This window comes from Diabrotica undecimpunctata, chromosome 1, assembly GCF_040954645.1.
Source record: "Diabrotica undecimpunctata isolate CICGRU chromosome 1, icDiaUnde3, whole genome shotgun sequence".
Taxonomy (NCBI): domain Eukaryota; kingdom Metazoa; phylum Arthropoda; class Insecta; order Coleoptera; family Chrysomelidae; genus Diabrotica; species Diabrotica undecimpunctata.
The window spans coordinates 12578519-12606101 of NC_092803.1; the positions used below are offsets into that span (position 1 = coordinate 12578519).

At 33.7% G+C, this 27583-nt stretch overlaps 2 protein-coding genes across 2 annotated transcripts in view; one reads left to right on the forward strand and one right to left on the reverse strand.

Annotated features, from left to right (window-relative positions):
- On the reverse strand, positions 1 to 26265 carry LOC140443598 (uncharacterized). Its single transcript, XM_072535339.1, has 10 exons — positions 25663 to 26265; positions 18602 to 19300; positions 16967 to 17218; positions 14944 to 15104; positions 12024 to 12175; positions 11747 to 11938; positions 8245 to 8663; positions 5703 to 6410; positions 4786 to 5037; positions 1 to 201 (listed from the first exon to the last, which is right to left on the reverse strand). Exons 1-10 carry the CDS (start codon positions 26078 to 26080, stop codon positions 35 to 37), a joined length of 3420 nt encoding a protein of 1139 aa, XP_072391440.1. The 5' UTR covers positions 26081 to 26265; the 3' UTR covers positions 1 to 34.
- The window catches only part of LOC140444752 (probable cytochrome P450 6a14), a 190891-nt gene that overhangs the window by 68107 nt on the left and 95201 nt on the right, over positions 1 to 27583 (forward strand). The gene's annotated exons all lie outside the window — the stretch shown is intronic.

Consider the following 27583-nt stretch of genomic DNA (forward strand, 5'->3'; position numbering starts at 1 on the left):
ATTAACAATTGATAACAAAATTTAAAAAAAGGCCTTAATTTACTAATTGCACAGTTAACCACAAGTCGCCTTCTACGGCTGATACTAAAGACTTGGGACTATACTTGATGGGAAGTTGCGTTTTTTGGTGCAGAGATACTGCGAAATCTTTTATTATGGATGCTATTCCTACTTTTATCTGAAGAAGTCCAAATCGGGAACCTAAAATATAGGATACTGTTAAAAAAGATTATACAATTTACCCAATTCAATGTTAGAATAAGCAATTGGACTTTATAGGTCCTAGGTTTTTATTCAACGTAACCCAACAACTGGATGATGATGATGACCCCTGATCTTCGTTCTACGTATTATTTTGGTGTTTTCAATCATGTCTCTCAGTGACATACTAAGAATTGTTTCTTCTATTGTCCTTTGTGTTATTTCTATTTTTTTAGCAGATTTTCTGGTTATGGTCTACAAGCCGAAGGTACAAAGTGGTACTGTGCATGTGCTATTTACCTTTTTCTTTGGACCATTAAAACCCAAGCTTTTGGAAATGGAGATGGAGGGAAATGGATGGGTGGTGTGGATGTGAAAATGGCAGTAATCCTTAAGAATTAGATATAAAAAACTTATCGTTTCAAGTGCTTCTTTATATAAACAAGAGTTCTGTAATAATACAAAGTACTTTTTTAAGGAAAACGAATTGAAAAGCTGTTAGTATCAAAATTTCTTTGGAGTACCTTGCAGAAACCAAAAGTTATGAGTTAAAGATATTAAGCCAGTCTTAATAAAGTACTAATGGTAGAGCGCTGGTTAATTATGGGTTCCAAGGACTACATTTGAGTCTTTAGGTCAACAAGAAGTCTGAGAAAGCATTAAACAGGCTTCATTGAAATTTTTGTTACTAATATCATCTTGTTCAAAGATGTAATCCATCTTCTTCATAATAAAGAAGTTCCCCAAAATATTATAAAAACTATCGAAAAGATTTACCAAAACGACAAAATGGAAGTCAGAATAGATGGACAACTTACAGAACCTATAGAAATAGGCAGCGGAATAAGACAAGTGGATATTTATTGAGCCCCATGTTCTTCAATTTGATCATGGATGAAATCATCAAAAGCGTTAACAAAGGAAGAGGATACAGAATGGGAAACAAAGAAATAAAAATACTCTGTTAGGCAGACGACGCAATATTGGTAGTCCAAGATGAAGATAGTCTGCAAAGACTGCTCCACAGATTAAACATACGAGCAAAAGAATTTAATATGACAATCTCATCTCATATAACTAAAATAATAGTAGTCAGCAAAGAACCAACCATATGTAAAATAGAAATTGATGGCATCAGTATTAAACAAGTAATGGAAATAAAATACCTGGGAATTGCACTGTGTAGCTATGATGATCTGGACAAAGAAGTAAGAGATCAAGTACAAAAAGCAAATAGACTGGCAGGATGCCTTAATAATATGGTGAAACAGACACATTAAGACTGAGATGAAAATAAGAATTTATAACGCCAGTGTAAGACCACTAATGACATATGCACCAGAAACAAGATTCGACACAGCCACAATACAAAGGCTACTGGAAACTGCAGAGATGAGAATACTGAGAAAAATTACAGGAAATACGCTGAGAGATCGAAAGAGAAGTGAAGACATGAGAAGAAAATGTAACGTACAGTGTTTAAATGAATGGACACAAAATAGAAAAAAAAAGAATGGAATAACATAAGTAGAATGGAGGAGACTTGTGTCGTCAAAATAGCAAGAGATAAGTCACCAATCGGAAGAAGAAGTGTCGGACGACCGCGCAAAAGATGGAGTGACAATCTTTCATAGAGGTATTAATCCGGCAATGAACAAGCAGAATTGCTTATAAAGAGGAAGAAGAATATCATCTTGTTAATTTTATGCAGCTGATTTGAAAGATATCGGTTAGGGCTGAGAACGCTAATAAACTAAAAACTGCTACCATCACTTTCTTATGGTAGACCAAAGAAGAATCCATGCAGACTGGAGAATTATCATAAAGGAAATAACCTGAACATTTAATAAATTAGGAAAAACAATGGCGTAAGGTAATTTTTTAAATAGATAACTCTTCATAAAAAAGTCAATGGCTTTTATTTAGAGCAAAGAACTACTGTGTCGAGTGTAATGGAAGACCAGGGTTAGGTAGATGACCTAATAAAGTTTAACAGACTTGCTTTAGATAAAAACAAGATAACAAAACATATCGATACCCTAATGCTGATAGGTCGTAACCCAATTTTAGAAAATTTTACAAGAGGCACAAAAAACTGTATAGCATAATTATAAAAGATTGCTTGTGTAATGTTTTCTTAAATAAATAATTATGTAATGGCTACTAAGTGAGTTTATTGTAAAAATATCAATTTGTTTAATTTTGATCAGGGTACTAAGGGATACGACATATTGTAACCAACGTCATGGCGGCTTACGAGTATATCGTACTCTTAGAAAATGTAGTAAGCTATTATAACTCAAGGTGTTCTCATAAAAGTGTGGTTTACGTCATTTTAAATCATAATCCTTATTTTTTTATTTTTATTAATTTCAAATAAAAATAGATACAAATGTGTGTTTACTTTAAATAAAATGTAGCAAACTAAGCGAATACCATTTAAACAACGTTACAGTTAACATTTTTAGGAATAATTAAAATAAAATAACTAAATAATAAGTTTAAATCTTGGCTTTCTTTTTTTGATTTTTGTTTTTGTCTTTGGTGATTAAGTCTTCGTGAGGCAGCGTATCATCGAAGTAGTGCACATCTGCAGGTAATACAGACTTTAGATCTTGAAGATCCTTCCATTTTTTTGTGGTTATTTTTAATCTATTCGAATAAAGTTGATCGTAAACCAAATCGTGATTGACGGTGTTCTTTCTCTGAGGAAGGAGTTCATATTTTTGACCATGGGCCACTGTGTATAATATATCCCCATTTGGTAGGTATTTTAAGCCTCTAAGATCTGTTACCTTCAAATCTCCTTTTGATTTACCTGGACGAATTGAGCTGTAGCGAAAGTCTGATATTACCGAAATATAGTCTGAGGGTAGGAATATTTGCCGATTTTTTAGTCTTCGTTCAATTATACTGTGGGTAGAGTCACACTCCATCTGAGTGTGACCTCTTTCTAGAAATTTTTGCTCAATCTCGACTTCATACTTGGAAGCTAAAACCGATAAACCATTCGCAAGGACGACATTCCTATTCTGATAACCACAGCCGACGAGAATATTATTTTTCTTTTCAAAGGTCAAATATTGTTCTAGATGTTTTAATAAACACGTAGTGAATACAGATGAATCAAGGTCTGCCTCAGTCCCATTCCAAACGAAATTCATGCTGCGATGGTTTTCCAAGTTATATACTATAAAGTTATGTACTTGTAGCTTTGTTTTATAGTACAAAGAACTAGCCTGTAACACTGGACACAATTTGACTGCCTTCACATCAACGACAAAACAGTAAATTTCTTTATGGATGGCTCTGGTTTTATCGGTTTCTTTTTCGACGCGTGCTAGGTCTTTTGCTCTAGTGTGGGATGCGTATTGTTCATCTGTAACCTGTTTCATCTTGTAAGATGAACATATATCACATTGGTCATTGCGTGGTTTAAACAAGGCTAAATTCATTTTGTCAAATTCTGTAGAGAATTTACAATTTGATAATGGTGCCTCCCTGTCTTTACATTGTTCTTTATAAAGATTATATACTTCAGTTTTTGATTTGAAATTATGTTCCAGGTATAACTTTCCAGTAGACTTGCGGCAATAGTGGCTCTCTATTTTAGGCAGGCTGTTCAGAAACTCTCGTAAATTCTGTACTCGCAAAATGTCCTGTTTTGCTTTTGGTGTAGACTCTCTTTTTTCTTTGATCCTTGTTTGCATCAAGTCACAACTTTCTAGAAATCCATCTTTTCGTATAGCACTTACCCAGTTCTGTACCATCTTTTCTCCTACTCCTAGTGTGTAGAAACATCAATTTGCAGACTTGTAATTTATCGCCTTTTACTGTCAGAAAGTATTCGTAGGTACCACTTCGCCTGGAAGGTCCATCTACATAACATCTTTTTTTCTCCTTGTATGTAACCATATGAGCGAAGAAAATCCTTTTTTGTTTCCAGGACATTTTCCAAAATTTTAAAAATATTTATTTTCTTAAGTTTTCTGATATTGTTTGGCAAAAGCGAGTCGGCGCGGTAGCGCAAAACTTTGAGACACAGGCTGGCTTCATTTTACGTCCAGGGCGTAGAATATCATTACACAATGTTTTGTAGCCTTCTATAACCAGTATATTCCCTTCCTAACATTCTTGACTGTTTTGTCTTGTTTTTATCCCAAAACGTCAAACGAATTACTACCAACACGCTTTGCCATTCAAGCTACACTGTGGAATAAGATGAGTTGGAAGTAAACAAACAACGCGAGCGGGTTAGGACTTGTTAGAAATCGCGGGAATGGCCACCTTACTATTTTATTTAGGTTACGAAAATTTACCAGCATATAGGGATGCACGGTTGGTTGCCTTTGACATAAAAATATGAATTTTCAATTTTTTGTGGATTACGATCTGTCAGCATTAGGCTATCGATATTATAAACGGATAGAAATAAAAAGCTGAGCAATGGTTATAGTTATTTGAATGAAAAAATCAAATAATGCCTAATCTTTTACGTTTTAAATCATTCTTACTTTATAAATCATCATTGTTAGTTGTTGTGAATTTATAGATAAAATAATTAAATATAAAAAATTTCCTTACCAATACACATTCTAGGTCCTTCTCCGAAAGGCATGAAGGCGAACTGATGTCGTTTTGCTTTATTTTCCTCATTGAATCTCTCTGGATCAAATACGTTAGGATTAGGATAATGATCGGGATCTCTATGAATACCTGTGACTGGTATTAATACTCTAACTCCTTTCTCGATAACAATGTCCGTGTTTGGAACTTGATAATCGGCGTTACAGATTCTTACAATGGATGAAAATGGTGGATGCATTCTTAGAGTTTCTAAATGATACAAATAATTTTAATCCAGTCATAAAATTAATAATTATTTGATAAAATTATAATATTAAATTAAAGCACAGTTCGTTATAATTTGGCTTGAAAGATCTTTGGTAAAGGGTGGTTTTTTTTACAGATATAGAACTTTAAAATGGAATAAAACAAAGACGATTTTTATAAATTGATAAATACATCTTTTGGCATTATAATTTAAATATTATTTCTGGCATATAAAAGAGTTTTGTTTTGATAAGTTTTCAAGTCGTTTAGGTGATGTTTTTCTTCTTCATCGGTTTTTCCTCACCTAAACCTTTCTGTTCTCTGCCATACAGTCCTTCCATCTTCTCCTCGGTTTTGCACTAGCTCTCTTTCACTAAACTTTTAATAGCTCTATTCTTCGTCCCACGTAGTTCCCACTTCTACGTCTGACTTGACCAAACCAATCCAAGGAATTATATTTTACAAACTTAAGAAAATAAGTTTTAGTACTATCTTGACATTAGAAAATGGAAATTTCTTATTTCAAAATACACTCTTATTGGTATCGAATACCAAAGGACTACTTACAAGTAAAATATTACACATTAGCTCCAATCATACCACTTTTATCTTGTACTAGATTTAAAATAAATTAATAATATAGATAGAAAACAAACATATACTTTTACCGTTTACCACTTTGTCCAACAATGTCATTTCCATAATAGCTTCATAAGTAAATTCGTTGTTAGACCCCTTTAAAACAGATCTTATTTCTTCTCTAAGCATTCCTTGAAGCTCTGGATTTTTGGACAACTCTAACAAAGCGAAAGATATAGCAGAAGAGGAGGTTTCAAATCCGGCAATTAAAAATACGTAACACTGGGCAGCGACTTCGTTGAAGCTTAAAAAATTATCGTCATCTTCGCTAGTTTTTTTATCCACAGATTTAAAATCTTCATCTTCCATGACTTTTCCTTTGTTCTTAAGCTGCAACATTAAATGCAAGAAGTCTCTCCTATATATATTATTTTTCTCTCTAAAAGAAACCGTGCTTTGTACAATACCCATAAAGAAGTTTTCAAGTTCCTGGTCGGTCATCTTCAGACGAATGAAATCCAGCAACCACGAAGGTAAAATGGTAGACATGTAGCGTTTTAGACTCTTCCAATAAGTAATTTCAAATACCTTCTTTCCATATTGTCTAAATTCTGAATTTGGGTCTTTAAGACTATTGCAGTCAATACCAAACGCGGCAGATCCAATGATATCTGTGATTAATCTGGATATTAGGTCTTTTATGTCAACAGCGTCCTGAATACGGGCATGATCGTTTAATATTTTTTGTAAGTCTTGGGTACATGCAACCATAGTGGGAAACATCATCTTCATTTTACCTGAAAAAAAAAAACAAACAGTATAAAAGCAACCTGGGCAAAGTGTAGTAATAATTTTTTTTTGCTAAAATCCTCTTTCATTCAATAATTTTAAATTATACGGTTTTCACTGAATCTTCTTCTTCTTCTTCAGCCTTCATTCATCCATTGTTGGACATAGGCCTCCTCCAATTGTTTCCACGCTTCCCTATCTTTTGCAATTATCATCCATTGCTTTCCAGCTACAGCTGTTATATCGTCTATCCATCTCTTTTTGGGTCTTCCCACGCTTCGTTTTGTTTCTCGAGGTCTTCAGAATGTCACTTTATGAGACCATCTGTTGGTGTCTTGTCTTGCTACATGTGCTACCCATTGCCATCTCAATGTCGCTATTTTTTCCATGATGTCGGTTACTTTAGTTCTTCGACGTATTTCGGTGTTAGGAATTTTGTCTCTGAGGCTTATATTTAACATGGCCCTCTCCATGGCCCGTTGTGTTACTCTTAATTGTTCTGCCATTTTTCTTGTTATTGCCATAGTTTCCAATCCATAAGTTGCAACTGGTAGTATACAAGTGTCATAGGTTTTTCGTTTTAAGTGTATTGGGATTTTTCTGTCTTTTAAAATGAAGCTTAACTTCCCAAAAGCAGCCCATGATAATTGTGTCCTTCTTTTAATTTGTAGGGTTTGATTTTCCTTTTCGTTTTTAATTGTATGTCCTAGATATATATATATATATATATATATATATATATATATATATATATATATATATATATATATATATTGTTCTACCTTTTCTACATTGATGTTATCTATCGTGATGTTTTCTAGGCTGTTGCTTAATATCTTTGTTTTGTCGAGATTCATTTTTAATCCTATTTGATTCGATTTGTGATTTAAATCTTGTAGCATTAATTTTAGTTCATGGATATCTGTGCTTATTAGTACTATGTCGTCTGCGAAACGCAAATGGTTAAGATATACTCCATCTATTTTTAATCCCTTTTCGACCCAATTTAGTTTTTTGAAGACATTTTCTAATGCCAAAGTAAATAACTTGGGTGAGATGGTGTCACCCTGTCTCACGCCCTTGCCAAAGTCTATTTTCATAGTTTCCAGATCATCATCTATTTTTACGTGAAAAGTAGCATCATCGTATATATTCTTAAGGAGGGCAGCATATCTTGAATCTACTCTGGCGTCGTCCAATGCTGTTAAGAAAGCCCATTTCTCGATACTGTCGAATGCTTTGTGATAATCGACAAATGCCAGATGTAGTGGTATGTTGTACTCTATTGTTTTTTCAATAACTGTCCGGATTGTTTGCAAGTGATCGATAGTGCTAAAACCCTTACGAAAGCCTGCTTGCTCCACCGGTTGGTATGCATCTAGCTTAGCTGTCAATCTATTTGTTATTATTCGGGTTAGTAGTTTGTAAAGGTGTGACAACAAGCTTATTGGTCGGTAGTTTTCTATATTTGCGGCGTCTCCTTTTTTATGGAGTAGAATGACTTCCGCATTTTTCCATGCTTTTGGTATTTGTCCTTCCAATAGGCATTTATTCAGTAATGCTCTCATTGCCTCTTCTAATGCAGTGCCTCCCATTTTTAGCATCTCTGAAGTAATTTTATCTTCTCCTGGTGTTTTCCCATTTTTCATTTGTTTTAGGGCGGCTCTTCACTGAATAAGTAAGCTAAATAGTTCTTGATAGTTTCACAGAACCCCGTTTCATAGAAATACAACTAATATTCTTTAAACTTAGAGATTACAGAGTATGTTGGTACTTTTATATTAGAACGTACATACTTACTCTAAAACAATCAATATTTTTCTTATTTTTGTAGAAGCTTACCTGTAGTAAAAGCTGGCGTGAGTTTATATCTCATCTTCCTCCATTTCTCACTTTCTAATGAAAAAAGATTATTCGAGAGAAGATCAACTTCCGGATTGGTGTAGTGACCATGATTCATAAAATGACTAAAATCATTCTGAAGAATACCCTTTACAATATCAAGATTGACTGGCATAAATCCCGGTTTAAATGACTGATAAATCCCGCCATACTGCCGTCCCTTAGATTTGATTTCGTTGTAGAATTCTGCGAAAAGCTCTGCGGTGGAAATGTCTCCTTTCGTTATCGGTTTAAAGTTTCCATACAAAAACTCCGGCTCTAGCTGGTGCACTCCTCTTCGATTCCAGTAGTTGTACAACCATTTTTGGTAAAGATAAACACTTGCAACGATCAGTATCACTAGAACTACCAACATATTTCATGGACTGAAACAATACAAATGATTCCCGTTATTTAAACAGGTTTTTATTACTATTGAAATGAGGTTATTTCAAGTCACATAGTGCACTCATTTTAACAATTATTGTTCAATATCTTTAAATAGATAAAATAACTTAAAGCTCTGATCGATAGGTGAGTAATACCGCTGTTTTATATACTAAATAGCCAGGCACACAACTCATCTTGTTTGTCAAATTTTTTATTTGGCTCTTCATGTAAAACTGCATGTCTATTTTTCTATCCAATTTTTAACCCAAACTATTGATCAAAAACTACACATATCTAGCTCACCTCGTGGTAACCAAAAGACGTATCAACAAATAGATGGCACTATCCGAAAAACGTATTGAGATTTCTCATATTGTCTCTGACTTGCAAGTAGTATTTTTTTCTACGGTATACAGATTCCTGGTAAACCGATTTTTTTGCGTTTTTACCCCCCTGCGAGGGTAGTTTTAGGTGGAGGCCCGGGGGTAAAAGTGGTAAACTTTTTTGCATCTTTTTTGGGGTCCCAAAATTAATATCCTCTGCAAAATTCAGTTTGTTCGTATGATTTTTAGGGGTCAATTCTCTGACGACGACTAAAAGCGAAATTTCGTAAAAAAACTCTATTTTAGATAAAATGGCCTCTGTAACGCATAAGTGATTCTTGGCGTTAGCCTTTGTGTCTGGCAATGTTTTAAAAGAGTTCTGTCTATGTGTGTTTTAGTTAACCTTAAAATATTGATGGGTCATAGAGTTAGTTTCACTTTGGTATGGAAAAGCAGAATGAAACTGAAGTAAAACAAGATGATCGGTCTTATTGAGTGGCAGGTTGTATGCCGTAGGTTAACGATATATTAGTAATGATATAGATATGGTGGCCAAGACGGTAATCAAACTACCGGCTATGATTTTATTGTCGAGTCAATGTCAACATTTCAAATAAACAACACGAAGGTTATGAAATTCTTTGTGCACACTGCCCCAGATATTGCATATGCCAAATCAATCGTAGAATCCAAAAAATAATTTATAAACATTCAATTTCTGTTCGCATTTCGATACAATTTCAACTCTAGTTCAACATTTTCATACAGGTCACCAAAATGATTTTTAACACTCTAGAACCATATCCCCTATCTGTTCATATTGACCAAGAATTATCCGATAAGCCATAGATATTAAAAAACGCCCAAATTTTCTTTGGGCGGCAACCGGTTTCTTTCGACATGGAGACCTCTTCTAAAGAAAACATCATCCGCTTCACGTACCAATCCAATTCTCGCCATCAGAAATATTTTTTTTGTCGGTATAAAATGCTATTCCTAAAAAACTCCAACAAGTTTGGATTTGCAGTTAACCTAATTCGCCATCGAAGATAGGTCTCATGACTTCTTGTTAGTCCATATAGAGGTTGCTGCTAGCGTACTTAGGCCTGTTGTGGTATTATAACGGTGATATTGATAAACAGTACTTCATTTTAATTCGAGAGACCACAAACCTTTCTGAGGAGAGGTAAAACTTCGAAACACCTATCACGAACTAAAAAGAAATACAATGTTTGTACTTTCATTTTAACGTCTTTTCTGTACCAAATCAATGCAAAAGATGGTGTTTTGCTAGGACAAACTGTATGTTATATATATATATATATATATATATATATATATATATATATATATATATATATATATATATATATATATATATTGTCGGAATAAAAGATTATTCCTAACATCGTCCAAAAGCTTCCAGTAAGCTTGGATTTGCAGTTCACCGTATTCGTCATCGAAGAGTAATCTTCTAACTTGTTGCTTATATATGTATATATAAACTGCGAGGTATAAGTTCGTGATTTAGCTAAATATTCAATAAACAATAATATAAAATTTATACCACTGTATAAATTATTTAAGTCACTTATCTATATCAACACAATTTTTTTGTTTTTGTTTATTAAAGAAATAAATAGGTAAATTAAATTAAATTTATATCACGGACATAATAATATTGTAATAATAAAAGAAATATTTATGTCAATTTACCTTGAAAATTTATATTAAATGTAATTAAAAATTTTCGTTTTAAATATCCACAATACAACTAAAATTGTTCACTCTTATGACCAAAGACAAATAATAAAAGTACAAAGTTACCGTCAACAAGTATTATATTTAGGAATACATCCTTATCGCCAAAGGGTCAAATACTATGTTTATGTAGAGTAACGTAAACGCATTAAAGCTAATTGATCGTTTACTTAAAAACCTAGGACATAAAAATTTATTTACCTCCGTAATCTTTGGCAAACTCAATGTCAAATATTAATATATATACCAGCTGACCTAGTAAACTTCGTATAAAATTAAATTAAATAATGTGTCTAAAAAACTAATAGAAAAAAAAATAAAAAAAAATTTAAGTCTTTCTGATAAACAATATTTAATTTTTTTTTTGACTTGCGTAAATATGCAACAATGACGGTTTCCCGACGCGCGAAGAATTGTTCTTACGCAAAACTAAATTCCTTAAACGTTTAAGTTGGCTTTGTGATTTATTTATCGTCATTGTAAAATCCAAACGCATGGAAAATTGTAAACGTTTAAGATCAAATGGTGCATTCGCTGAAATCATCGGTATACGCGGGATCACGTCATCCTTTCCTTTGTATTTTTCGTTCATTGTCGCCTCAATGACATCATTCGTTAACTTTTTCACAGTCGGTCTCGTTCCATTGCAGAGTCGAGATTGATTTATGTTACGCAGCATAGCAGTGTCCAGGAGGCAAATCCAATGAATTCAAAAACTCTGTAGGATAGTTGACTACGTGATCTTGATTAGTTCTGAGGCGCTGCTGTATAATTTCTTCAACCTCATCTTTCTCTTAATCACTAAAGTCTACTATATCCTCGACATCTCACAAATTATCATCTAACATTTGTAACTCTGTAATAAGTGACGTCACTTTATATAAATTGTGACGTGCACGCATTTTTATATGAAAAATACTATATAATATTAGTTTTTAAATACCTACTCTAAAACAATAATTATTTTTCTTATTTGTGTAGAAGTTTACCCGTAGTAAAGGGTGACGTTACTAATTTCCAACAAAAACAGATTATTCGAGAGAGAATCTACTTCTACACTGTTGTATTGACCATGCTTCATGAAATGACCAAAATCTTTCTGAAGAATACTCTTGATAATATCAAGTTTGACTGGCATAAAACTCGGTTTAACTGCCTCGAAAAACCCACCATATTGCACTCTGTTAGATTTGAATTCATTGTAGAATTCTCTGTACAACTCTGTGATGAAAATGCTTCCTTTCTTTATCGGTTTTAAGTTCTCACACAAAAACTCCCATTCTAGCTGGTACAGTCCTCTTCGCTTCCAGTAGTGGTATAATATACAGGCTTTCGGTAAAGATATGCACAAACGTTTGTGGTAAAGATAAATACATGTAAAGATCAGTATCACTAGAACCACTAACATATTTCATCGACTGAAACGATACAAATAGTTTCTGTTATTTAAACATATAAGAATAAGGTGTTTTCAAGTAGCATAATGCACTCATTAGAACAATAGTTAATGTTCGATATTTGTGGGCAGATATGATATCGTACTATGTGTTCTTCATACACGAGTTTATATAGAGATAAAAAATAAATATTTTCGCTAATTTTATACAATTGAAGCGAAGTTATACTAAATACATATTATGTTATTATTCACCGATAAGTTTGTTACGCCTGGTTCATTAAAAAATTGGTTTATATAACTTTATCTTACCTTTAATGTTTATGATGAAAATAGATTATTTACCCTAAGGTACAAAATGTTATCGCTATTTATAGGACATGGTCTAAAATTATTTGTTACTGAATGTTTCTTCTGCAACTACTGCACACCTTATCAGTGGCAGTGCTAAGGTAATGGGAGCAAATATAGACGATCTCCTATCGTTAGCAATGATAAATTATATTGGACGGTTTAAAGATATCAAGAAACTTTATCTGGAATACTACAGCTACCAATTTATATGGGGGAAAGTTCACCTTCCTGGCAGTAGCCTCCCGGTAGGTCCTGGCGATGCATCAGAAGACTTCTATCTATATGAGTTTTAGTTAGGCAAGCCTAAAGATACTAATACCTCCATACGGAAATGTAGGAAAAAAATCTGGAAAAAAGAAGGTAGTCGGGATTTATTGGGCTACGGCTAAGACAGAAGTCAAAATAATGGTTTTGAATGCAAAATCAACTTTAAAGCTTCCCTTCGAGAAAAAGCTCATAATGCAGTGGTAGCAGGCTTAGTTAGTAGAGCTTTAAATGAAGCAGTGGAACACAGGCATGCTGAGATACATTTGGCAACACTTGATGAAAAAATGCAGGGTAGTTATTTAACCATAATTTCGATAGTCTGTAAATAATGCAAATAATATAATAAGTGGAGACGACTTTCTTATACATTAAAATTTTTTAAAAGCAGTGCATATAAAAAACACAACAGAAGCTAGCATTATAAAAGCCTTTCCCCAAACCTGTATACACAGAAAATATGAAGTGGACATGGAAACAACAACGTTACATGATCTTACTAAATAAGTATTCTTCTTCTTTCGGTGTAATATTAGATTCCCCTAATATAGCGAATGTTCTTGCGCCATGACATCTGCTTTCTTTCAATTCATCTGTGGCCTTCAATTATACCTTTAATTATAAGCTGAAGTATTCTGTACCGGTCTCCTCTGAGAATATGCCCAAGGTATAAATGTTTTCCTATTTTAATAGTTTTTAATAATCCATGGACGGCATTTGCTCTATTTAACACAAATTCTTTAGTCTGTATCGCTGTCCAGGGTATTCGGAGCATTCTTCTATGCACCACATATCAAACGCCTCTAAGTGATTGATCGCATCAGCCTTCAGACTCAAGTCTCGGTGCCATGTAACGACACTGATCAAATATAGCATTCGATCATTCTTTGACGTAATTTTAGATTTAAGCTGTGGTTACAAAAGAATTATTTCATTTTCAGAAACCATTTAATTTACTTGGGTTTAGTTAGTCTGTAATGTAGCATCCCAGATATATAAACTGAATAACTCTATGAATATTTTTTGATCTATCTGTAGGGAAGCATTGTTGTGAGGTTACCGACTAAATATTATAAATTTTGTCTGATAAGCACTCAGTTTTAGATCTATTGTAGTCTAATAGTTGGCTACAATCATGACAATGTTGACTCTCTAGGCTGCTGCTTCAAATAGTCGAATAAATTGAAAGTTAACATCATCATCATCATATAACGGGGGTCCTACGGCGATTGCCGCTTCCCGCATTTCAGCCTCCATCTTTTCCTATCTCTCCAATCTCCCTCTTCTAAGCCTCTAGATTGCATTGTTTTTGTAATTTCTCTTCTCCAGGAATTTGGTGGTCTTCCCCTTTTCCTTCTTTCTGGCGGAACATACATTAAGGCTTTCTTTGGCCACTGCTCCTCCTCCATTCTCATCACGTGACCATACCATTGTAATTGCCTTCCTTGTATTTTATCTGAAAGAGTATCTCTAATTCCTGTACGGTTTCGTATTTCCTCATTCCTGATTCTTTCCATTCTCGATACTCGACATGACCTTCTAAGATAATCCATTTCCACAACGTCTACTTTATCTCGTTCATTCTTTGTCATCGTCCAACATTCGGCACCATATGTGGTAATTGGTTCTACAATTGCTCAGTATATGCGAAGTTTGGTATGCATCTTTATTTTGAAAGTTAACCATTCTTTGAAATTTTCGAGTCAAGACATGATTTTGCATCTGATAACTAAAGAAAATGTATATAATAAAATATGTCAATCAGTGTCAGTGAACACTAAACTCATAATTAGAGGATTTATTCGGATCACTGAATAATTATTCTGCACATTTCGTACAATGATAACCAATCAAATAAGCAATCTCTATAGAACGACAGTATTATAAAAAGAAAAAGGTAAAGATACCATTAAACCTTGGCATCAAAACCATATCACGAATTTTAAAAACTACTTAACCTTTTAACTATATGGTTGAAAAAAAGAAAAACCTCATCATAATACTTAAAAGTCTTTATTTTTTATAACAATACTGGAAATTTTTTAATACTACATTCATGAAAAACAAATATGTCTAAAATTATTTATGTACATAGTACATACATTCAGTAACTTGCTGTTAATGAATATGTTGAATTTAAATCATATAAATATATAGAATCATCAGTTAGTGTAGTGATTCTATATTTAACCATACACCTCCAGCTACACTTGTGACGACAGCGTTTGGAGCATATTTTATGGGAAGTTGTGTTTTTTTGTTAAGAGTTACGGAGAAATCTTTGATAATGGTCACTATTCCCACTTTGGTCTGTAGCAATCCAAATCTTGGAGCTGAAAAGTATCAGAATTTATTAAAAAGATATGCTACAGAACTCAGTTGATCAAATTAACATCTGGACCAGGCGAAGGCGTATCAAATTGAATGAAACAAAATCTGCTCATGTCAATTTTACCAACAAAAGAGAACAACATATCTCAGTGAGTATAAATAGAAACCAAATACCTTATGCAAATACAGCAAAATATTTCGGTATAACATTAGATTCCAAGCTACGTTGGAAAGCTCATATTAAGAAAAAAAAAAGGAGGAATTAGAAATTAAGTTCAGAAAGATGTACTGGTTGATGGGAAAAAATCCACTCTGTCTGCTTATAACAAATTGTTATTGTATAAGCAAGTCCTTAAACCGATATAGACATATGGGATACAGCTATGGGGCTGTATAAAAGAAAGTAACATCCAAATTATACAACGATATCAGAATAAATTATTAAGGAACATCGTTATCCCTCCATGGTAATTCAGAAACTGTGATCTTCATCGACACCTCCAGATGGATGCGGTTATCCAGACAATAAGTAAGTTGGCTCTCCAATTACGTGAATGTCGAGGCCATCAAACTCCTAGACAATGCCAACCATATAAGCAGACTTAAGAGAACGAAGCCGTTTGAGTTAGTGCTATAAGTGAGTGAAAGTGAAAAAGCAGAGCAAAGTGGGCTAAGTGTACACGTTAGCTAGTAGTACTATAATGTATTAGAGCCTCAGGAATATTGTTGAATGTAACCTTAGATAAGTTTTTTGTAATATTTTGTACATAGAACTGACTTGCTTATTGATTATAGTGAATGATCAGGTAGCAATAATCATTAGAGTTTTATTAAAAAATAAATAAATAAATAATTGTTAAGATGGCAGAGTTAAGATAGATATACAAAACCGAATAACCCAAGGGAAAAAATGCATCCGAATACTGAATTCATTACTGTGGTCTAATAAAATAAAGATGCATACTAAACTTCGCGTATACAGAGCAATTGTAGAACCAATTACGACATATGGTGCCGAATGTTGGACGATGACAAAGAATGAACGAGACAAAGTAGACGTTGTGGAAATGAATTATCTTAGAAGGTCATGTCGAGTATCGAGAATGGAAAGAATCAGGAATGAGGAAATACGAAACCGTACAGGAATTAGAGATACTCTTTCAGATAGAATACAAGGAAGGCAATTACAATGGTATGGTCACGTGATGAGAATGGAGGAGGAGCGGTGGCCAAAGAAAGCCTTAATGTATGTTCCGCCAGAAAGAAGGAAAAGGGGAAGACCACCAAATTCCTGGAGAAGAGAAATTATAAAAACAATGCAATCTAGAGGCTTAGAAGAGGGAGATTGGAGAGATAGGAAAAAATGGAGGCTGAAATGCGGGAAGCGGCAATCGCCGTAGGACCCCCGTTATATGATGATGAAATAAATAAATAAATAAATAAAACAAAAAAACAAAATTTTGTATTTCTTCAATACAACCATCGTTGGTCAATTCTCCACTTCTTGTTGGCAGATCAATCATTGCAAATTTTTCTAAATCCACTAATGTGCTTGATAGTGGATAATAATAAGTATCCTCTTTTTTACAACCATTCGCATCTATATTATATATAAAGCCAGCTATAGAAACGCATTTTTTACTGACATCGGTGACAAAGTAAGCAAAGCCACTGTAATTCCTACCAAGGAGTTGATTATGGTAATATTTCTTAAAGAGGAGAACTACTGTCTATACAAATTAAAAGTCTTTTAATAAGTTAGTAAAGCTGTTATAGATCATTTAAAACTATGGATAATGTCTTGGTCCAGGGGTTGGCAATATAAATATATTTACAAAAATGAGGATACGTATATAATACCTACCAATACACATTCTAGGTCCTTCTCCAAAAGGGATGTAAGCAAAAGGATGACGTTTTGCTTTATTTTCTTCATTAAAACGTTCCGGATCAAATACCTCTGGATCGGGATAATGATCCGGATTCCTGTGAAGAGCCAAAATCGGAACTAATACTCTGACTCCCTTTTCAATCACTAAATCTGTGTCAGGGATTTTGTAATCTTTATTGCAGATTCTTCCTATTCCTGAGCCTGGAGGATGCATTCTTAATGATTCTAGAAGCGAAAATAAAAAAATGTTAAAACATAATGTAGCTCATACGTGATTACCCTTTCAAACTTAGTCAGGTGAAACATTACAACATTAGTGAAATTTTTGTATTTGCAAAATTAACCCTGTTCTTGTTCTTCTAAGTTTTAAACTTTTTTCCTAAAGAGTTCACCCCAACTGTTTCAGTTTTTGTTTTAAATCTCTTTTGGTATTTGTACTTTTTTAGTTGTTCCCGTTCGAGTTCATTACCATAAAGATAAGAGACTTCCTTATATACACTCGCGATCATAAAATCCGGGTCATCTTGAAAATCGCCGTTATTTTATTTTTAACGAGCTTTATCGTAAATAATAATAACACAAATACAAACTAATGCATGTTTCTGAGAATTGTTGTCAGCTTAGCGGTTTCCTTTATAACAAAGAATTCCAATAATGCTGATTGCGCGGAAAACTGTACACTTCCCAAAATGAACGGTACCTGTAACTGCCGCTTGTTTTAAATGTCTCATTTGTGCTTCGACTTTCTGTTCAAACGCAACACACAAACGTTTATTATGGCCGCCATTAGTGTTTATTAATGAGTTTATTAGTGATTATTATTGTTTATTTTTTGCCAAAAATGCCTTGACTGTTGTTGAAACCGTACGCATTGTTGCGTTTGTGGAAGACGGTCACACTCAACGGCAAGTCGCAAGAACACGTTGCCAGGATCAGTATGCAATACTTGGGCGAGGTTAGAATTACGAGGTTACGGTGGCCAACCTGAATCCCATCAAACATCTCTGGACGATTTGAAAAAACGTATTCAAACCCATACACCTCCTCCTAACAATGCACAGGAGCTTAAGGATATGTTAGTTAGAGAGTGGAATAACTTACCACAACATGTAATCCGGAGAAAAATTGAGAATATGCCCCGTCGTCTGCAAGAGGTTATTAGAGCAAGGGGAGGCAATACCTACACGATATTAGTCATTGAAATTCCACTGATGTTTTACCAAGTATCAACAATTTGGTTTGTTTTCTGCTTTTTCATTAAAAACAATAAAAAGACCGTTTTTTTTCTTTCAAAACAAACATTGATGACAAATAAAAAATACATTAGCTTAAAAAAAAAGGTTATTACTGCACCAGATGCAAAAATATTCAAGAAACTTGGAATTTTCAAGGTGACCCGGATTTTATGATCGCGAGTGTATATTATTTGAAAACTGAACATCGGGATTCTTTGAAAATATTAAAAAAATAACAGGAAAAAAGTGTAGTATATATATACAGCTTCCATCGGCACCAAAAATGACATTTGCGTTTTAACATAACAACAAATGTTCCTATCTCTTTTATAACTTCTTTCTGTTTTTATCTATAATATAATGATACACTTACCGTGAACAATTTTATCTAAATAAGTCATTTCCATTATGCCTTCGTAAGTTAACTCGTTTTCGTATTTTTCCAATACTGTAGTTATTTCGTTTCTCAGCTTATCTTGAATTTCTGGATTTCTGGCTAGCTCTAACATAGTAAATGTAGTTGTCATTGCAGACGATTCAAAACCACCTACGAAGAAGACATAGCACTGAGCAGCTAGCTCGTTAAGCGATAAAAAATGACTATTGCTGTCATTTTTACCTACAGAACTAACATGATCATCCGATATTTTTCCCTTATTTCTTAGTTCTAACAATAGCTGCATAAAATCGTTTCTGTGTACTTTATTTTCTTCTCTATACCGAACCGTACTTCGTACCGCTTCCATAAAGAAGTCTTCAGTTTCACGATCTACCAAATTGATCCGTATTGCATCTAGAAACCATTTAGGAAAACTATTACCCATTTGTCGTTTTAAGTGTTTCCACTTTCCAGCTTCAAATATTTTTCTGCCGAATTTTCTGAATTCCGACTCAGGATTTTTGAGACTGTTACATTCAATACCAAATGCAGCTGAGCCGATAATATCAGTTGTGAATCTAGAAATTATTTCTTTGATATCCACACCATCTTGGAGCATAACATGGTTGTCTAAAATATCTTTTAGGTTTTCAGAACAAGCTACCATAATTGGGAACATCATCTTCATCTTTCCTAAAACCGAATATATTTTAATAAAAGTATATCTTAGGATAAATGAGCATGTATCGTACAATTAAAACCGATACTTTGACAGATTCTAGGTATGCAAATATGTCTGGCATAATGGGCACATAGTGCAATGGAAAGATGCGTCAATAGCTATGAAAGGAATGGATATCAAAAATAAACAATTAGCTCATAACTTACTAAACAGAGAAAAATGTTTAGCAAATACATTAATAGAATATAGTAGGCTCTGTAGTAATCTGTAGTAGGTAAGAAAACCCGTATATATGTGCTTCATTGATTTTGAAAAGGCATTTGATCGCGTTCAGCATACCAGACTAATTACCGCCTTGCAGAGCATCCAACTAGATGAGAAAGACATCAAACTTATTGCCAAACTTTACTGGAACCAAACAGCCATTATTAATACCAACAACAGATAATCAAAGCCAATCAGTATTGAACGAGGCGTAAGACAAGGCTGTATACTATCTCCCACCCTCTTTAACGTGTATTCTGAGAATCTATTTAGGGAAGCTTTAAAAGATCAAAAAGGAATTACCATAGGAGGAGAAATAATTAACAATATACGGTAAGCCGACGATACTGTGATTCTAGCTGAAAACATCGACGATCTGCAGGAGCTAATCAATAGAGTTGACATGGAATGCACAAATTGGGGACTGTCGATAAATATCGATAAAACTAAATACATGGTGACCAGTAAAGTGGATATCGGCGCAACCCAACTGATATTAAACCAACAACCGCTGGAGAGAGTTCAGAGATTCAAATACCTTGGATGTTGGATTACCCAAAATCTAGATCCATCCTTCGAAATTCGATGTAGAATTGAACAGGCAAGAAACTCATTTCAAAAATTCAAGCCTCTATTATCCAATAACTCATTAAATTTGGAAATCCGTGAAAAGTTTACAAGATGTTACGTGTGGTCTGTACTTTTGTATGGATGTGAAACTTGGACTTTAAACGCCGATATCATGAATAAAATCGAGGCGTTTGAGATGTGGTTGTATCGAAGGATACTAAAAATTCCATGGACTAGCAGAACCAGAAACGAAGAAGTTCTTCGAAGAATGGGACATTAACGAACTCTATTAAATATTATTAAGAGGCGTAAACTAGAATATCTTGGACATATAATCAGAGGACCAAGATATGAGTTCCTTCGGCTAATTCTCAACGGTAAAATCGAAGGAAAGAAATGGATAGGACGGAAGAAACTCTCTTGGTTGAGGAATTTGCGGCAGTGGACAGGTTTGACAGCGGACCAATTGCTACACGTAGCGCAAGACCGAGATCAGTATAAAAATATTATAAGCATGGTAGTCGCCGACGTTCAGTAGGGATATGGCACTCTAAGAAGAAGAAGTAGGCTCTGGTTACTAACTCTTAATAAAGAATCATCTATAATTCAGTACATATGCACAACACTTCTCATAATTTCACTCAAAACATGGCTAGTACTATCAAAATCGAGGCTAAATAATATCAACTTATGCAGTTTAATATAATTAAGAATTTTTATTTTAAAGAGAATATAAATCGGAAATGCTTGCCATGGGGATTTACAATTTCTATCCACGTCATGCCAATTTGCCTAGGTCGAAATCTCTTTGTGAAAACGATTTTCTAATACTCCATACACTAGTAAAGGAATAAAAATAAAATGGACAGTTCAGGTTTGATTCCGTTACAGCGTATCATCATTCACTAATATGTATATTTTGCCTGATATGTACAGAATGAAGTAATTTTGCCTGTATGATATTTCGAGTCGGAAATTACTAGAATATAGGTCACGGAAAGGAATAACTAACAATGGGATTATAAACAAAAGTAAAGAAGATTAGCTAAGATTGACTACATACACACGTTTGCATTATGTATAAATTTAATCTGACAATCATACACTCTTTTATCATTAGTAGCAAATAGGCTATTGATTTGGCACGGAGGAAATATATATTTGCAGATTTTGTTGTTTAAATGAGTTCCTGAATGCTGAGAATATTTGCAACACTTGGAAAAAGATATGGTTAAGACATGTTTCAGGTAAGTCTAAATTGAACATTTTAATTATTGCAAAATGAACAGGATAACAAGAGTGACCAAATCTCAATCTTATTAAGGTTGTTATATATTTACGTGCTGTATTAAATTTCTTAAACCGTCTGGAATTTGGAATATGTGGTGGTATGGAAACGTATTGTATTGTTAAGTGGTCGACAAAAGTTTGCCAAGAAGTTTTCCAACGATCTTTTTGATTTCTTTTAGAGATAAGAAAATCGCCAGAAACACAAATTTTTTTATCTGGTAAAATTTTAGCTGAAGAGGTTATTGCGACTTTAGCAATAGAATCAACATGCTCATTATATTTTATACCAACATGAGCTTTTACTCAAATAAAATTAGTAGTTTTATTTTTATTTTTAAGGATATTTAATAAAACTGACAATAAATTTGATATTATTAAAGCTGAATTATTGTTTAAACTGTCGGAATATATCAAGACTTTAAATTGGGCAATTGAGAGGTAGTTTAAACATTTTTCCCTAAACTACGATGAAACGTAGAAAGCACATCCGGTCACTTCCGATGTTTTGCATGTATTTCTATAGATTGCAGTTGCCTTGGGACATTTTTCTATAAAGAAATTTAAGATGCATGAATCTAGAAATGAAATATTACAATATGTTGGTATTTGTATGTCAGCTTTATAAAATACTGCAAAATAGTCATTAATATTAAGGTTTACTAATACTATTGGTATACTTTTTATTACACATGGCTCAAGTCCAGTAACTGTTTATTAGATCATCTCTCTTGCCAGATTATAGGGTATTATTGATACATGAAATTTTCACTACGAATTTTTCACTTAATATTTTCGTCTAAAAACCAAGGGAAGTTCTAAAGCTTCAATATGCAATTGGAGTAGACTTGATTGCTCCCATACAGAAACGTAGAACAGTACGTTAAAATACATTAATTATATTTAAAATGTGTTTACTTCTTAATCCACAAAGTATGCATCCATAGTCCAGAATAGATCTCATGTAATATTTGTAAAAAAGTAAAGCGGTTTTGTACATCGTCTTCGCACCAAGTTTTAGAAATGAATTTTAAAAAAATGAGAAGTTTATTGCTTTTGCCAAGGATATACTCGATGTATAATTTCCGTGTTAACTTTTGCACACACAAAATTTGTACAAACGCCAGCTCCGAATAACATGTGTGTTCCAATGGATCAGTGGGACCCACATGTCCGAAGATCAAACCGATGACACCTCTTAATGGAGCGGTACGTATCTGACCCCCAAGCTATAACCAAGCATTCGTCCCTATCGCAGGAGATAACGAATGAGGAGGCTTTTGTACTGACCGTTACTTTGGATGCCCTGGGTAATGGGACATCCCCTGTTTTACTTTGTGTGGTTATGCCACCTAATTTAAGGTTTAGCTAGACGAGCTTTTCTTTCTATGTCAGATTGAATTTATTATTTGACTTGACTTTGGACTTGTGTCCAAAAAGTGTGTTCCGGATGTCCAGATGTCCGGATTTTTGTGTGCTCGGTCACTCAGCCGTCGAATTCGCAAAAAAAATTTGTTCTTCTCGCCGGCTAAATGCCCGAAAGGTCTGGCCACCGAGCTTACGCTTGTCGCACGTTACCTCGATGCGCAGCTTTCGCGACTGTCCTTTGACCTGTCTGAGAGGCGTCTTCCTGTTTGTGCCTCAGAATTCACTTAATGTGGTTGCATCGTTAAGAGAGTTAAGAGAGTTGCAAATCCCATCCCCATTAAGAGAGGAGTGAGACAAGGAGACGTAATATCGCCAAAGCTTTTCAAACTAGCCCTAGAAGACGTCTTCAAAACTACAAATTGGTCAACCTATTACATTAACATTAATGGCAACAAGTTAAACAACCTCAGATTCGCTGACGACATAGTGATTATAGCGATCACATTCGAGGAACTGCAAATTATGATGGGGGAACTAGCAGCCAGCTCCCAATACATCGGCCTAAAAATGAATATGAAAAAAACAAAAATAATGACCAACAGAGATGATCCCAGGCGTATAACTATAAATGGCAGTGAGATAGAACAAATCCAGGAATTACTAGAAGAGCAGGAGTTGGAAAACTTAGTTGGATACTTAAGAACCGCAAAATACCCCAATACTTGAGGAACAAAGTGTTCAACTAATGCATTCTTCCTATCATGACATATCTATGTCAAACCTGGACCCTAACCAAGGCAAACATGAATAAACTAGCCACAACAGAAAGAACAATGGAAAGATCAATGTTAGGTATACGACTGTCAGATAAAACGAGGAACGACTGGGTAAGATCCAAAACAAAAGTCGAGGACAGAACAACAAAAATTGCCAAACTTAAATGGAGCTTCGCGGGCCACACTGCTAGACAAAAAGACCAACGTTGGAAGACTACAATACAACATTGGAGACCTTACGAAGTAAACGACCAAAAGGAAGACCACAGATGAGATGGGTTGATGACATTTAAAGAATTACCGGAACAAATTGGAAATATGTTGCTTAGGATAGAGACCGATGGAAGGAGTTGGGAGAGGCCTATGTCCAAACATGGACGACAGAAGGCTAAGAAGAAGAAGAAGAAGGTTGCATCGTTGGCATAACTGCTATAACAGAGGGTTGTTAGTAGAGATTAAGATAAAACAATAATAGAAAGAAAGTAGCAATGGGTGCGGTGTGCACTCCCAGGAGTATACGATCATCACACACCCCATGTAAGTTAACTTTTGATCTAGAAACATACCTAGATATTTTATTTACTTTCAGAAATTTAAAGATTTTTCATTTAATAAAATAGTATTTATATCAGGAATATTATGTAGTGAAAAAGACACACAACAAATTTATTAGTAGATAAATTAAATTCGTTTTCATAAAACCAGTTTGAGAAATGTTCATGTAATTTTCTTAAGGTTCTAAGGGAGGGTTCATATTTTGTCATTTCTGTGTAGACGAGGAAGTCTATAGCATATTTTATTTATTTATAAGTAATCTTTGGTTAATTAAGTTAATGAGACTATGAAAATCAGCAATATACAGATTAAAAAGAAAAGAGCTTAAGACCGATCTTTGGGGTAATCCCCAATTCATTTTTATGGTTTTAAACGTATTGGCGTTTATAATTGTAGAAATTAATGATAGTTTGTGCCAGTTTTGTGGGTATTTAAAACTGATTGATCATTTTGTCTTGTAATCGAGGAAAGTACCAATATTACATTTTTAATATAGTGTTAATCATAGTTCACGCAGCATAAGCGTGGACTACACTTGGATTCCGGTCAGTCTTAGGTTAAATTTTAAAGTAGGTCTTAAAAATAATAAAGACTTTGGTTAAAGAGTCAAAACGAAATACCATAACGATGATTTTTATTTTTAAAAATCTGTGTAGTTGTTCGTTATCTATTATTAACACAATTAACAATATATAATTTTGTAAAAATAAAACTTTTTAAACCGTAGATAAACAAAACAAGGCTATGTAACTAAACATAATTAAGAATACGGAACTTAACAGAGAAATTTATTCACATCAATCTTGTGCTTTATTTTAAAAAGAATGTCTATATTCGGTTAATCAAATTATTAGCAGAACAATTTAAACTTTAAGTATTATTAATAATTAATTAAGATGATACAAATACCCCGCTAAACTCGACAAAATTATAATGTTTTGAAAAAAATTCAAAACCATTTTTTATCCCAACTGTAACCCTGTGCTGTCATCTCCAACAATTTTAAATGGGACCGAATTTTTAATGCGATTTGTTGGTAACTAATCGATCGATTTTAAGAAAATAAAAACGTAATGTTTATAAAAATAAGTAATCAAAACACCTTTCAAATTATGGATTATTTGAACTGCTGGGTTATATGTGGGTTACAGCTCCCACATCATGGGAGTTTTTCTCAGGAGGTACAAATTTTAAAACTTTTTGGGGGGTTATGTACTAAGTAAATCATAATTTAAATAGCTAAACTAGTCAATTAATGGTCTAGAAACGTGACAAAAGTAATTATAGATGGTAAAAATTGTATTCTTGTACAAATGTACATTTCAGTCAGATATAAAAATATACAATTGGTAGATAAATAAATAAATGCTGTTATGAACGGGAAACTTTACATCCAAGATACAAACCAAATGAGAATTACCGAGTTTCTATGAGAACAAAAGGTAAAAATTATCAAATCAAATTATTTACCGCAACAACAGATGTAAAATAATATATATATAAAGAAAAAATATTGTTTTTATAAATATATTTTAAATTAATAAATATCTTACCTGTGGTGAATGTAGGAGTTAACTTTCCTCTTAAAATCTTCCATTTCTCACCTTCCAGAGTAAAGAGATGCTCAGAAAGTGGTGATCTTTCTTTATTGGAATAAATGCCACGGTTTACAAAATGCCCAAAATCCTTCTGTAAAACATTCTTCACAATATTCACATCGATTGGCATAATAGTAGGTTTCGTGAAGGCATAGTACCCTCCATACCGCAAACCTCTACTTTTGAACTCGTCGTACAATTTCTTTAATTGATCCGAGATGCACAATTTTCCATTGGAAAATTCTTTCAAGTTTCCATAGAGGAAGTATGGTTCTACTTGATACACACCGCGTCTTTTCCAGTAGTCATAATGCCATTTTTGGTAGACATAGATGACTAGGATCAAAAATAAAATAAAAAGCAACAACATCATTCAAAATACAATTTCTTTGCGACTGATATGTTTTGCAAAATCTGTTATTTATATGAAAAATATATCCGGTATAATTTGCAGTAAACATGCATTCAGTTCATTGATCGCATAATGATAAGATATTTGTTTCTTACTTGCAATTGTTTCTATAGAATATACATATACATATACAATATATATATATATATATATATATATATATATATATATATATATATATATATATATATATATATGTAGTAAGTATACGTATATATAGATACGAGTTTAAATTCTGAGATATCTATATTGCTCGACTCTTTCGATATTCTGTTAGTTGATTGTAAGTTGAGCGTTTAGTATTGGTTTTTTACTAATTGTCATAAATTTGGTTTTCTTTATGTTAAGAGCTAGTCCGTATCTGTTGCTGACTTCTGTTATGCGATTTGTTAATATCTGTAAGTCATTCAGATTATCGGCAAAAACTATAGTGTCAGAAAATACAGCCTTGTTGTACTCCACGTTCTATTGCAATTTTATCAGTTAACTGGTCTTCTATTTTGATTTTGGTCGTTTGATTGTAGTAAATGTTTCTGATAATTCCAAGATCTTTGTTGTCAATTCCAATTTCTTGCATTAGAGTGATTAATTTGTCATGTTTACTCTGTTAAATGCCTTCTGGTAATCTATAAAGCATACGTATATGTCACAATTCACATCCCTGCATCTCTGAAATAGCCCCTGTACAGCAAAAAGGGCCTCCCGTGTTCCCAGACCATCACGAAATCCGAATTGTGTTCTTGTTAGTTGTTTCTCATATTTTGTATATTATCTTTTGTGAGTGACCTTTAGAAATGTTTTAAGTAAATGGCTCATAAGGCTTATAATTCTATAGTCTTCGCACTTTCTCGCATTGGGTTTTTTTGGAAGATTTATAAAAGTTGACACTAACCATTTTTGGGGAATTATGCCTGTATCATATATATTGTTAAATATATTTGTCAACCATTTTATGCCATCATAGTCCATAAGTTTTAAGAATTCTGAGTGAAAATTATCAGGGCCTACTGCCTTACCATCTTTGGTGCTTTTGATGGCATATTTTACTTCTTCGACTGTAAATGGTGGTCCAGATTCGCAATTGGTGTTTGTTGTACCAGTGTTACTTCGTATATCTTCAAAAGTTTTTTCCACGTATTTAATCCAAATATTCCTTTTATGCTCTATTTCCAGTACTATGTTTCCCTGATTATCTGCCAGGAATCCAGTGTTCTCAATAAGACGATTCTCAATAAGCTTTCTATTATCAGCACTTTGCGCCTGGCTTATGTATTGCTGATTATGTATTAATCTCTGTATCACAGATATGGCTTTGCTCTGTATAAAAATATAAAGTGGTGGAAGATTTAGTAGGAGTTCCAACGCGCTGAATGAGTTTATTTTTATGGCCCCCGTAATACACAAGCATGCTAGCCTTTGTGTATTACCTAGCAGCCTTATTGCTCCCATTTGGAATCTTTGTCC

Coding starts and splice junctions, on each gene's coding strand:
- LOC140443598 (XM_072535339.1), bottom strand. CDS start 26,080: ATGATGTTGTTGCTTTTTATTTTATTTTTGATCCTAGTCATCTATGTC. Junction 17,219..18,601: donor TTTAGATAAAATTGTTCACG/GTAAGTGTATCA, acceptor TTTCGCTTCTAG/AATCATTAAGAATGCATCCT. Junction 12,176..14,943: donor GGTTAAATATAGAATCACTA/CACTAACTGATG, acceptor GTATCGTTTCAG/TCGATGAAATATGTTAGTGG.